The sequence below is a fragment of the Drosophila yakuba genome, chromosome X (genome assembly GCF_016746365.2).
Source record: "Drosophila yakuba strain Tai18E2 chromosome X, Prin_Dyak_Tai18E2_2.1, whole genome shotgun sequence".
Lineage (NCBI taxonomy): Eukaryota > Metazoa > Arthropoda > Insecta > Diptera > Drosophilidae > Drosophila > Drosophila yakuba.
The window spans coordinates 16870755-16883570 of NC_052526.2; the positions used below are offsets into that span (position 1 = coordinate 16870755).

The 12816-nt window shown below is 44.7% G+C and overlaps 2 protein-coding genes across 3 annotated transcripts; both read right to left on the reverse strand.

Moving 5' to 3' along the window:
• Positions 1 to 1054: 1054 nt before the first annotated feature.
• LOC6525714 lies at positions 1055 to 1665 on the reverse strand. The gene has a single exon (XM_002101500.3). It carries the CDS (start codon positions 1549 to 1551, stop codon positions 1159 to 1161), a length of 393 nt encoding a protein of 130 aa, XP_002101536.1. The 5' UTR covers positions 1552 to 1665; the 3' UTR covers positions 1055 to 1158.
• A 3776-nt stretch (positions 1666 to 5441) lies between these two features.
• On the reverse strand, positions 5442 to 11232 carry LOC6525715. Of its 2 annotated transcripts, none has more exons than XM_015190956.3 (9): positions 11000 to 11232; positions 9179 to 9533; positions 6967 to 9100; positions 6774 to 6886; positions 6544 to 6712; positions 6375 to 6465; positions 6199 to 6306; positions 6006 to 6138; positions 5442 to 5930 (listed from the first exon to the last, which is right to left on the reverse strand). In XM_015190956.3, the coding sequence occupies exons 2-9, from the start codon at positions 9497 to 9499 to the stop codon at positions 5907 to 5909; spliced, it is 3093 nt and encodes a 1030-aa protein (XP_015046442.1). In that variant the 5' UTR covers positions 9500 to 9533; positions 11000 to 11232; the 3' UTR covers positions 5442 to 5906. The 2 variants fall into 2 exon arrangements, with proteins under 2 accessions (XP_015046442.1, XP_002101537.1); XM_002101501.4 differs by lacking the exon at positions 11000 to 11232 and adding an exon at positions 9841 to 10138.
• Between the last annotated feature and the right edge of the window lie 1584 nt (positions 11233 to 12816).

Genomic DNA, 12816 nt, shown 5'->3' on the forward strand with positions numbered 1-12816 from the left:
GACATTTTGAAGCGAGCATGGCATATAAAAATTTGTATGATATGATTTTTATAGACTTCAAATCGATTTTTTTATGATCATCGCTGCCACTTTTTATGCGCTCGCCACGGTTTTATGTGACAGCAGTGCAGCGGGGGAAGGCAGGGGGGTGTGTGGTTATGGCCATTATGGGTTACGGCCTTAAAGTTAACACCAACGGGCGGGTGTTAACCCATTGGAAACCCGAAACCCGACACCCGGATGACTGCTGCATCTTTATGTAATTATGTGATTAGGTGATTAGGTGATTAGGTGTTAGGGCAAACAATTTGACAATGATAATGATGATGTTTGGAGCTCCGTTAGGCGGCCCTCCTTATCGAGGCACTCGGATCGCACGTTATATGGACCATATGCCGCATACAACTTATAAGTTATAAGTTATATGTTATATGTGTATGCGATCGATTCAATATCCGGTCGTGGCCACCTGTTGTGCCCCTTTTTCTATGTGCGCCGCATTTTTAATTTAATTTTTTGCACTCTCCCTCATATGCAAGCTTAAATTATTTCGTACGCTCCTCAACTTCGAACCTCCTGCTTATGCTCATCCTACAGCTCCTGCTCCTCCTGCTGCTCCAGCTCCTTCTGGCCATCGCTGGTGATTAATAAAGCCAACATCCAGACCGGATCGACAATGTTGCCTTTTTGCAACAGCTGGCTGCAACAGCCTGGCCAATTCCAATTGCCAATTGCCAATCGCGTTCGTGAGAAGAGCGACCGGGCTCAAAACCCAAAACCCAAAACCCAAAAGCACAGAAACAGTGCCGAAAAACTGCAGTTGACTTTCTTTTTTTATGGCCTAATAATGATTATGATTGTAATCATTTGCACAGTCACTAATTGACGAGCGTTTACACGACTTACTTGATTCTTTGCGGAGTTATTGAATTTCCTATCAATAACTTGAATACTAGAAAATCCTATTCATCAAATCAAAATTATTTATGTTATCTCACATAACAAGAAATATCTTTAGACTGCAGCAGAATGATTAACTTATTGAGTTTAATTTGTAGTTTAGTTTATTTTGTAACTTATATACAGTTCGTAACTAATAATAGTTGCTAACTTATGGCGAATTACATATGTACAAGAGTCGCAGTGTGCAGGACATTCTCACTGCTTGATCACCGCATTGGCAGCGGCCAATTCCTGGGGGAACTGGAATATCCTCAGGCGGTGGTACGAGCAGGCCACCCGGCATCCGCGGGTGCAGAACTCCCGGTCCGCGCACATGGAGGTGGCCAGACTGCGCTGGACAACGTCGAGGACGCGGCAGTAGTCGTGGCACATGTAGCACTCTGGCCGGGATCGGCAGAGCAGCGGTGGTGTGATCACTGGCATGGACTGGCGGTAGCAGAGCTCCCTGCACTCGGCGATCCTCTGTGCACGTCCTTGTAGTCCTCCGGATGTGGATGTGAATGTGGATGTGGATGCGCCCAGCGCATGACCAGCGAGAAAGATGCTCAGACACAGAATGGTCATCGGGGTTTTCGCTCCTACAGCCATGGTTCGTTTGAATGTGCGGTACTTATAGTTAGTTTCAGTTCGAAAAGATGTGTGAATCGCTTCAGATTTGTCGTCCTTCTGATTGTCTCGGCGAAGTTGTATAGCCTTATATACCAACGCCGCCGTTTCCAAACCGTTTCATTCACAAAAACATTTGGAAAACCCCGACTAACTACCTGGTCACCATATACTATGTAGCACCCGATGGCCGCAGGCATCTGATCCTCTAGTTCGAGACGCGGGATTTGGGACTGAGAATCCAGGTAATTGATAACACGTGTGCGCAATGCATCGCCGTTGCAGTTTCATGAATGACCAGCTCTACGGGAAATCCCATGGACTTTCCCACCATTCATAAGGTTACCTGCGGGATGAGCCAAAGTCCAAAGTGAGCATTCCTGGTGGCGCCATTCGATGACAGTTTTTATTGTTGCGTAATACGTTTCGAACTGATGCCGGACTTGCAGTGCTACCTGGAGTTAATTGGGAAAGTTGCAGGTAAAACCACACCACGAGTCCTATTGATAAACAGCATGGCACACACAGCACTTTAGCTGCTGAAATATGTTATTTCGTATACTTTCAACTTTATTCTAAATGCTACAAACTAATTATAGAAAACGCATCTGATATCATTGTAAAAATTAAATCTAATAAATATAACATTTTCTCATGAAAAGAATAAATCGAAATTGAATTTCCTTTTCCAAAATCGAGTATAGTGGCGCCACCTATGTCTGTATCTGGGTTCAGCAATTGAGCATACAGAGCCATCTATTGCACGATGCGTATATCTTGTTTGCATCTCTTGTGTAAATTACAAATAAGTAGACTGAGTTTGTGTAGGATGTAGAATACGTGTAATATTATTATTCATATTATTCAAATATATTCATACAGCTGCGAAAAAAAAAATAGCACCACTTGCCCAGTAAAACTTTGAATAAGTCTCCTACCTACAATTTTGGGTTTAAAAGGATCTGAAATACCTTTTTAGAAAGGTTAAACAATTCACTTTTTAGGAAATAAAAAAAAGTCACAATTGTTCTATGAATTCTTAACTTATTTAAGGAACTTTGTGAAAAATTACAAAAAAGGGCGAAAAAAATAATAGCACCACTTCATAAAAAATGCTTTAAACATAAAATATAAACTTAACAGTAACAAATTCATTAATAACAAGTGATTGTATATTAAAACTACGCCGATCCCATTAATTTAGTGTTTGGTAGTGTATCCTTTATTAGCAATAACAGCTGCGCAACGCTTTGGCATGGAGTCAACCAGGTCCTGGCACCGTTTTGGGGTTATATTGCTCCAGGACTCCTTAATCACGGTCCATAGGCTTTCGTTATTAGTTGGCTTAAAAGCTGCAACTGCCTTTTTAATATTCGACCAAAGGTTTTCGATGGGATTGAGGTCTGGCGACTGCGCAGGCCACTCCAGAACATGAACTGATCTATTTTGGAACCATTCCTTGGCTTTCCTGCTGGTATGCTTGGGATCATTGTCTTGTTGGAAGACCTATTTAAGCGGCATATCATATTCAGCAAAGGGTAGCATAACCGTTTCCAAAATATCCACATACACATGCTGATCCATTATGGTTTTATCCAATGTATTGGTCCAACTCCATAGTAAGAAAAACATGCCCATACCATTACACTGGATCCGCCGTGTTTAATTGCTTCTACTGTGTCGTTTGGCTTATATTCGGTGTTCCTAGGGCGCCTTACATTCGATCAAGATCCATTGCCACCAAAAAAAACCACCTTGCTCTCATCTGACAATAAAAAGTTCGCCCATCTTTCGCATGGCCAATTTAAATGTTCCTTGACGAACCTAATGCGCTTGGGTATGTGTCTCCCATTTAAAAAAAGGACCTTTCCTTGGACTACAGCCTTTTAAACTATGTTCCCTTAGACATGTGTGAACTGTTTGCACTGTTGCGGATATGTTGAGATCCTTTTTCAGTTCGGTAGGAGCTTTAAATGGATCCTTCTTGCTCTCGGGCACTAGCCTTTTGAAGAGATGGGTGCCCAATGATTGTTTTTTCCCACGTTTTTCGGGATTCTCGTTGTAGGTGATTACATTTCCTATAATTTTGTTTGAGTATTGAAGGATTTGGCCAATATTTCTAAAAGATTTTCCTTCAGAAATGAGTTTTTTGATCAAGTCACGTTTTTCTTCAGTGCAGTGCTTTCCACGTCCCATTTTAATGATTTTTTAAAGGAAATTTTTTAAAAATCATTTTCGAAATAATAGATTAAGTGTCAAGTTTAATAACCAGATGCTTTTTACCAAAGCAATCCTTCGATAATTATTGATTATTTGAAAAAATCGATAGTGGTGCTATTTTTTTTTTCGCCTCATTTTAGACCTTGCCGCCCAAAAAAAATTATAAAAAATTAAGGTATAAACAATTCAGATTTTTTTTTTCATTTTTGGATGGGAAAAATATCTAGCATTATGCGAAAAATCAGTATTTGGTTCTATCGGTAACTCAACCTTAATTTATTTGATCAATAACAAAAAAAGGTATGGTGGTGCTATTATTTTTTTCGCAACTGTATGTATATCCTTACCACGATGTTAATCCTTTCTTCGCAAACTGTTTAAAAGATAGGCAACCTTCAAGTTGCAGGATATCATTACCATATTAGGCAACACCCCGAAAACTGTTTGGAAAACTGCTTAATTAAAAGTCAAACGACAAGTGCTACAAGTTCTTTGTTTAATTTTTATTATTAAAAATGTTCTTTATATTGCCTTTGTTGTTTTGCTCATTTACTGTGACCGTTCGCACTCCTCACCTCTCCTCCCCACCGCATTGCATATCATCGGCATTGCTTTGTATTTCTATCGTTCATTTCATTTCATTTCATTTCATTTCATTCGATTCGTTTATTTAATTTCCATAGACAAATATTGTTTGTTTAATGTTCAAAGAGGAGCAGAGCCCACGACGGACTCGAATTTGGCTTGGCTTGGCTTGGGTTGGACTTCATTGGATTCGATTGGATGGGCGCGGGTTCCCTTACATCGTATACTTAATAATGACAAACGACAAATAAGAAAAAAAAACCACTAAATAAATACGAAATTACAAACTAAAAACAAAGCATACGCAATAGTGTACAAAAGAGTCGAGCTTAAAACATAAATAACAAAGCCGAAAACAAAAATTAGTCAACAATTCAAATAAACCTAAATACAATACAAGACAACACAATACAATTGTTGGTTTTCCTTGGTTTCCCATTCATCGGTGTGTGTGTGTGTGTGTGTATGTGTGTGTTTGCCATCCTTTCCATCTGGCAATCGATCCTCGACGATGCCGTCGTTCGTCGTTCGTCCTTCGTCGCTTGAGTACATGACGCGGATTAAACTAAGTACAATAATGGTTATTTCATATGGTTCGCTTTCTTTCGGGGACCTTTGGGCACGGGCGATGATTACGATGATTGAGCTGCTTCGAAATGGTTTCAGATCGAGTGTGCATAACAGAACCTCAACTATATGGGGGCTAGGCTATATCAAATCTATCAAGTATCAAATATCAAATATCAAACTGCACATCGTCTTCCAATTAACATTCGACGACTTATTTAAATCACAGCTAAAAGGCAAGCATAAAAGTAATTAATTGATTACACAAAACATCAACGATCAACGACCTTCTCTCCTTATCGTTCTCTTTCTCTGTCACTGTCACTGTCTCTCTCTCTGTCTCTGTCTGATTCGTGCCCAAAGTGGGAGGTTGTGGGGGTTGAGGTTCTGGTTGTGGGTGGGACTTGGATTACTGGCTCTCAAACTTGCTTATGTACAACTCTGGTATTCGTTTACTTGACTACGCATAATTAATTTATATAATCGTCATATTCTGTTCATTTGTTTTTCATCCTTTCATTAAATAGTTAATATTTATAGTATAGCACCGAGTACAAAAAAATGATCAATAAACAGAGTTTGAATTTTGTTTCCTTGATTTTTCTGGTTTTTTTTTTGTTTTTCGCTTTTTCTTGTTTTTCTTTTTCCTTTTCTTTTTGTTTCTTTTCTTGTTTTAGCAAAACTAACAATTTTCCCGCATTGCTTACGCATGTAACTTTTGTTTTTCTTTTGTTGTTTGGTGTTCTCCTTTTCTGTTTGTTTTTCGCTGTTCTTGTTATACAGAACACGTTTAACGGTTGTTTGTTTGTTTCTTTGTTTGTTGCTTGCTTGCTTGCTTTGTTGTTACTGTTTCTTGTTTAATGTTTCGTTAAATTCTACTACTTATTTAAGGTAATAATTTCTGTTGCTTTCGTTTACGTTTTGTTGTCACAAGCGAATCGTCTCTGTGTTCGATATCCCCTCACTTACATCGTTCCATCGCCAGATATCTATGGGATTATAATCAAAGGTGTTATATACATGAAATATAAATGATACACAGAATTGAACTGATTGCTGCCCACCTGCGAATGCGAACTGTCGCTCTCCACCTGCTCAGAATAGCAGTGCTTATAGTTAAGATAGTCTAGAAGTCTTCTCGGTAATGGCAATGTCTGTATTAGATCCTTTCGTATAACCGCCTTTAGTATAACAAATCTGAAATGATAGATGCATTACAGATACGTGTGATAATGCCAAGTGGAAAGACGAACCCACCTGCACATGTGCTGCAAGCTTTGTACATGCTTAAACCTAGATACTGGATTGGTTAATTGCACTCGCATTGGTCCGTGCTCAGGCCGACGATGCAGAAAGAATAGATATCTGGGGGAGAATGTGGATTGCGTTTTTAGTGACGGACAGTGGATGCAGTACTTTTGGGCTGTGCTAACCTGCCGCTCCGCGAGTGCTCGACGGCCTTCTCAATGAACTCGGTGATGGTTTGCGACTTGAACTTGGCATACGAGCCGAAGGAAAAGGTTCCTGGTTAGGTTATAAAAAAAGAAACATGATGTGCATATAGTATTGTAAAAGAAATCAAGGTATTCGATTCAAACTCACCCTGATCTTGCTCGATGCGCACATGACGCACACAGTTGTTCAGCTTAAAGCTCAGAGAGAAGATGTAGTGGTCGTCGGAGCTGTCGCGCACAATGAAGGAGCCGTCCGGTTCGCTGGATAGCACCTTCTCGGCCGCCTCGCTGGACAGGGGACCCCAGTACCAGCCATACTGGAACGCAAGATCATGGAACGATTAGCACTTTTCGCTTAGCAATATGACGAAAACCTACGTCTTTGACTTTCTCAATGCTGGAGGTGAACTGCAGTGCCCGGGGCTCCTGGATCACGTTCGTCTTGAGCTCCTCCGGCTCCGGTTTGACGGCTTCTATGGCATAGGCTGCGGCTGTGGATGGTAAAGTTATTTATAGTCATTTATAAGCATGGAAGATGACCAGTTCAGGAGGCGCGGAGACGACTACTCACCCTTCTTTGGTAGTGGTGGCAGGGCACGAGACTGGAACTTCTTGCGCAGATCGGCATTCGATTCGTCTGCCTCAGCCGTAATTAACGCCCCATTCAGTTCGCTGGCCAGCTGGGTTTGGCCCGCTGCCCCAGGAGCGCTGGTTATCACGGCAGCTGGCGGGATGAGGGGCGCTGTTGCCGCTGCATTCGCATTGGCACTGGCGAAGGTGCCGGTCTGGTTGCCGCCGGAGCCGCGGCAACGACTGTGATTGCTACGCCGGAAGCGGAAGATGCTGCAGAAGCGCTGCTTCAGGTTCAGCGTGAACTGTGACTTCTTCTCCGAGTGCAGGACGTGCTTGTTGTTTGGTGGCTGGTGCTGGTGCTGGTTGTGGTGCTCCGTTGGCGGCTTCTCCAGCTGCTGTTGCGTTGGCTGATGGTTGTTGTTGTTATTGTTGTTGTTGAGCTTATCGTTGTCCAGGTTGTGCTTGTTCTGCTTGCTCAGATACTTGCCACCGCCCCCGCTGCCGCCGCCACCGCTGACACCGCCAACGCCACCATCACTGCTGGCCCCACCAGCCCCATTGCCCGCTCCTGGCGGGCCACCACCGCCGCGGGTGGTGCCCACACTGCTCCGCGTTCTCGCCGTAGTTGTGGTGGTATTGGTCGACACACTCCAAATGGTCTCGTTGCTCGACTTGACCATCGGCTTGGGCGTGGGCTTGCCCGCATCCGAGTAGAGGGTGTGATAGAACTGCTTCACCTCGTCGAGGGTCATGTGCAATGGCTCCGATTCGCTGACCTGACCCATGCCCACGCCCACGGGCGTGCGGTACTTGCCGTGCTTGCTCTTCTCGCCATCTCCGTCGCTGGTCTCCGTGCCGGCGCCCGTGCCCGATCCTCCGTAGCGCTGCTTGCGCTTATTGCGTTTGTTTCGCCTGCTTGCCTTGTGGTAAGTGTGCGCCGCGGGCTTCTGCTGCTGCTGCTGCTCCTGCACCAACTGCTGCTGCTGCTGCTGCTGTTGCTGTTGCTGCTCGATCATGTCCACGGGGAAAGCGTAGATGTCCGAGTCGATGGGCACGTTGTAGAAGTCGGAGATCTCGCGCGTAAACAGCGCATCGTGCGACATGGCCTGGGTGATGAAGATCGAGTCGTCCGGCTTGTTGGCCGACGAGACGTTCAAGGAATTGTGCGAGCTGCTCAGGCGGCTGTTAAGCGAGTTCCTCGAGTTGGGCCGCTGGCCATGGCTGTAGCCGTAGCCGGGCTGATGGTGGTGATGGTGATGATGGCTGCCATGCCCGTGGCCATGGCTGTGGTGGTAGTGACAATGGCTGGTGTGGCCCAATGGACTGTAGAGCGATGCCTGGCGGCGCTGCAGACTGCTGTTATCCACCGGCTGCCTCCTGGCGCCGTAGTACAGGTCGTAGTCGTGGATCTCCGACAGGCCGGCGCTGTTGAACCTCTGTTGGGCAGCCGCCGCCTTGGCACTGGCTATGTTATCCTGCTCCGTGGGTATGGCCTTGAAATAGCGAGTGTGGTCCTGATAGTACGGGCATAGCGTCTGCTTGATCTTAACTATTGATACGGGTGGTGGGGGAGATGGCAGCGGGGAGCAGCTGCTAGCGTCCGATTGCTCCTCCTCGAGCAGATCCACACTGTTGCCCAGCGAGCTGCTCACAATGTTGTTGGGCTCGTCGTAAATGTTGTCCGTGTGGCTGTTCAGTATGGAATCGCTTGAGTACAGGTGCTTGTTGATCGCATACGACTCTTTGAGACTCATCTGTCCCAGGGCCTGGCCATCCAGGGCGTCCAGCTTGCACTCGGTCTTGGCCAGCAAGAGGACCAACTCCTGGCTGGGCGGATGCGGTTCCTCGGGCAGTACGGCCGTGGCCAGACCGCTCACCATGGTGGTGGTGGCATCGTCCTTCAGGTGCTCGAACGATGATTGCGAGGAGGTCCAGCGACGCAGACTGTTCACTATATTCTTGGAGATGGAGCGCACCAAAGTGGTCTGTGGCGAGTCCTGGAACTCGGGCGGCGGATCAATGGGCGCCAGCGGTCCCTTCTTCAGCGTATTAAAGTTCTCGGCACTCATTCCGCCCTCGGAGCAATTGTCCAATGAATCGAATTGCGACACCTCGCCATCGCTCTCCACCATCTGCAAGGGATAGAATATGGGGATTAGGGGGAATGGGTTCTATGTGTGGGGGAATTCGTGCGACCCAGTGCGGCTTACCTCAATCTCGAATTTGCACATGCCCAGTCGGTAGGAGTCGCCACTGGAGATGGAGCTGTTGGTGGTCAGGGGAACTCCACTATCATCGCTGAGGGAGGCCGCCGCATTCAGCTCGATGCTGTTTGCGCTGACCAGTTCGTGATGCGGCGGTGGCATGATGCTAAAGCTGTCGCTGCTGCAGATGCTCGACACGCAGACGCCTCCACCGCTACCACCTCCGCCGGCCACGCCTCCGCCGCCGACAACGCCACCGCCCACATTGCCATTCGAATTGGAGCTGCAGTTGGAGTTGCTGTCCTTAAGCTTAATGGACGATTCCATTTTCGGGGCAAGAGACTCAGGTGAGAGGCAACAGCTGAATAACGAGAAGAAAAGCGGGTTCGTGTTATTCGTGTTATTAACAAATACTTTCAAGGATAATAATAAGGAAATAACTTTAATGAAAGACACAACAAAGGTTAAAGGTTATGCAGTTATCGTTAAAATGCTTAAATGCTTTTTACTTTGCTTTTTAATTAAGATTTCTTTTTTAATTTCGAAAGATTACTTTATTTCTTAGTGGTACTTTCGATTTAAGTTAAGATTTAAGTTTGTTATTAACAATTTCAAAACGAACTGTTAACCATATTTCAAGATATGATTTATAAGATCTTCGCTCATACCATTTTCTTTCACTCCAAATATCTGCGCATTATTCGCGAAGGATGAAATATCGCTGAATGTGCGGAAAATGCAGCTTATCAGCAATATTTGATGCGCGTTCCGTGCATAATTCCCACTAAAATCGAGCGATGAAAATGCTGCCTTGTAGGCGTTGTAGGTATGTGGCACTTATGAAGATAGTATTAGCTGCTGGTTTTTTAGTGTTCGATTTTGATTAATTGGATGACACACATCCCAACCTATGACCTTTGGGTGCGGCGGCTGCAGCTTGCAACGAATGCAATTGAAGGTCAATGACAGTTGCGTGCGCCGTTTTTCGTCCTGTCGTCCTTAGCCGCCCGCCCCCTTACCACGCCCCCTCGTCGAGCCTACCCCACCGCCGCCCCCTTTTCACCTACGCTCGTGCTTGTGCGCAGAAATTGAAGCCAAAAAAAGCAGACGAGATTTTTATCCCCCTTTTTGGGCGTAGAGATTTAGTTTGCGGATTTCGCCAGCGGCTTTTCCAAAGACACTTTCAGAGAACGAAAAGCCGAGGGATTCAGTGAAAGATTCAGGAATCCAAGAATCAAAGAATCCAGGATCTTTGCCAATTGGAATCTGAAGTGCGTAAAAAGTACCGCTGTAGTACACACACACACATGGGCAAAAGAGTAGCCGGAAAAGTCAGCCGCCCCCCGAAAACCGCCCACCGCCCCCCGAAAACCGCCCACCGCCCACTGACATCGTGCGTCGTCGTTTTCGTAGTACGACGTTTGCTAGTATTTTTTTTAAGCCATTTTATATAGGCGCCGCCAGCGGGTGGAAGGGAGAGGGGGCGAACACGGCAGTGCAGTGCAGCGATAAGAAGAATTCTTATTAGAATTTTGTCACTCTGCGTGTATACACAACTCGCACGCACACACACTCACACACACACCAGCGCACTTTGCGAGAGAGCCACGACACCTACGCACACACACACACACACTCGCACACACGGGTTTAATTTAACACCTTTGCTTAATTTAATTATTGCTCTCCTGGCTCTCGCGTACACACACACACACCAGCGCAGGCCAGACTCACATACACACACACACACACAGAGGCACATGAACATGCACATACACAGCCGTTTGCATTCATTACAAATACAATTCCAGTTGCAATCGCACTTGCCTTTCGCTGCCCCTTTCGTCGGCTGCTTTCCTCCGATTAGATTCGCGACACCCACACGGATCCGATCCTGATTCCAATTGCGATTCCGATCTGATTCCTATTGGCTGCTCTGCGCCAATTTGTTGTTGACGGGATTGATTGCACGCATTGCAATTGCTGCACGGCCGCTGCTTTCAATTTCGATGTTCAATTTCAGCATTTCAGTTTAGCTAGCGATGGCACTGCATCGATGTAAGGGCGATACAATCGATTGGCGGAACGGCTCTAACGCACGAGTGATGGGACAGACATCGCATTCTAATCGATATTATCGGTGCTGCCAGATATTTTGAAAATATTTTAAATGTATAATCGAAAGGTGTAAAATAGCCGTTACAATTAAAACAAAATTAAACAACTTTTATTTTTATAACGATTATTACAAGGATTATTCGGACAAACAGACAGACATGCCTATGGACGGACATGGCCATTTCAAGTCCGCTATTGATCCTGATCAAGAATATATATAGATATTATTATTAGATATTTATATGGTCGGAAAGGCTTCCTCCTGAATGTTAAATACTTTTCAACGAATCTAGTATACCCTTTTTACTCCATGAGTAAAGAATAATAGTAATAAGAATAGCTTACTAACATAAATAAGTTTAGTTTGACACTCCAAGTTGATTTCCACCAGCAAGGAAACCTTTAGGCGAATAATAGCTATTTGATGACCCTATGACCCCAACCATTTGGGGATCGGATTTGCCCCAACCTCCACCAGGGATGCACTGGGGGGAACTGGGAACCGTTGCCATTTGTAGCTTCAGACCGTCGCGGTCACCACCTGTTGCCTTTTGCCTGTTGCCTGTTGCCAGTGACTGTTGACTTTGGCTCTTACTTTCACTGCGGCGAACACGTTTCGCTGGGCATTGTGATATTTCTGCATGGCCACAATGCATGAGTTATTAAAATGACAGACGGACGACCGAACTGGGCTGTCTTACCAATGCCGTCTTACCAATAATCGCATAAATTAGCCATTCTGTGTGCAGTGGCGGAAGTGTAGGGTCTTTTCACCAACGTCGGTCGTCACCGCTCTCACTTTCGTTGCGGCCCGTCAAATATTTAATAATTTGTGCTAAACTGTGAATTAAGTGCCGGACGGCATGCATAACGCACCATGCTGGTTACCACCACCACCTTGGGTAACTGAAAAAAAAAAAAAATTGAAAAATGAAAACTAAAAACTAAAAACTGAACACTGAAAAAAGTGACAACAAGTCGGGACAGCACAACAACCACTACAACAAAATGCGACGTTGTGGAATTCCAGCGGAATGCGAAAAGAAAACGAATTATATGAGCAGAAAGAGAGGGATGATAGGGCACAGACAGAGACAGACAGAGAGGCAGACAAACAGACTGACAGACAGACACTCGAGGGGCCAGAAACTTTTGGCCAGCAATTGAGAACTGAACTCAACTGGCCAACATGCCAATGCGATCCGATTACAAACATTGCTTTATAAGTGCACGGCTATTCTTGTTGTTATTTAGGTAATTCTGGTATTTCCACACTCACACATACGACACTTTTAATACCAGTCATCAAAATAGTAGTTTCGCAGTTTTTTACATTTTTAATGAATTAATAATGAAATAAAATTAATTAAAAATGGGTGCGTGGTAGCAACATGAATCTAGTACACCCTTTTTCTGTACACGTATAAATAGCAAATACTAGCAGCGCTTTTATATATCTTTTTAAATACTATATTATTTGTATATACTAGTTCATAATTTAGCAGTGCGACTTTCAACAAATCAAA

Excerpts from the sequence above, each read along its gene's own strand:
- LOC6525714 (XM_002101500.3), bottom strand. The coding sequence starts at position 1,551 with ATGGCTGTAGGAGCGAAAACCCCGATGACCATTCTGTGTCTGAGCATC.
- LOC6525715 (XM_015190956.3), bottom strand. The coding sequence starts at position 9,499 with ATGGAATCGTCCATTAAGCTTAAGGACAGCAACTCCAACTGCAGCTCC. Across the intron at positions 6,713-6,773 it reads GCATTGAGAAAGTCAAAGAC|TATGGCTGGTACTGGGGTCC; the intron begins GTAGGTTTTCGT and ends CTTGCGTTCCAG. Across the intron at positions 6,139-6,198 it reads AGCTTGCAGCACATGTGCAG|ATTTGTTATACTAAAGGCGG; the intron begins GTGGGTTCGTCT and ends CTATCATTTCAG.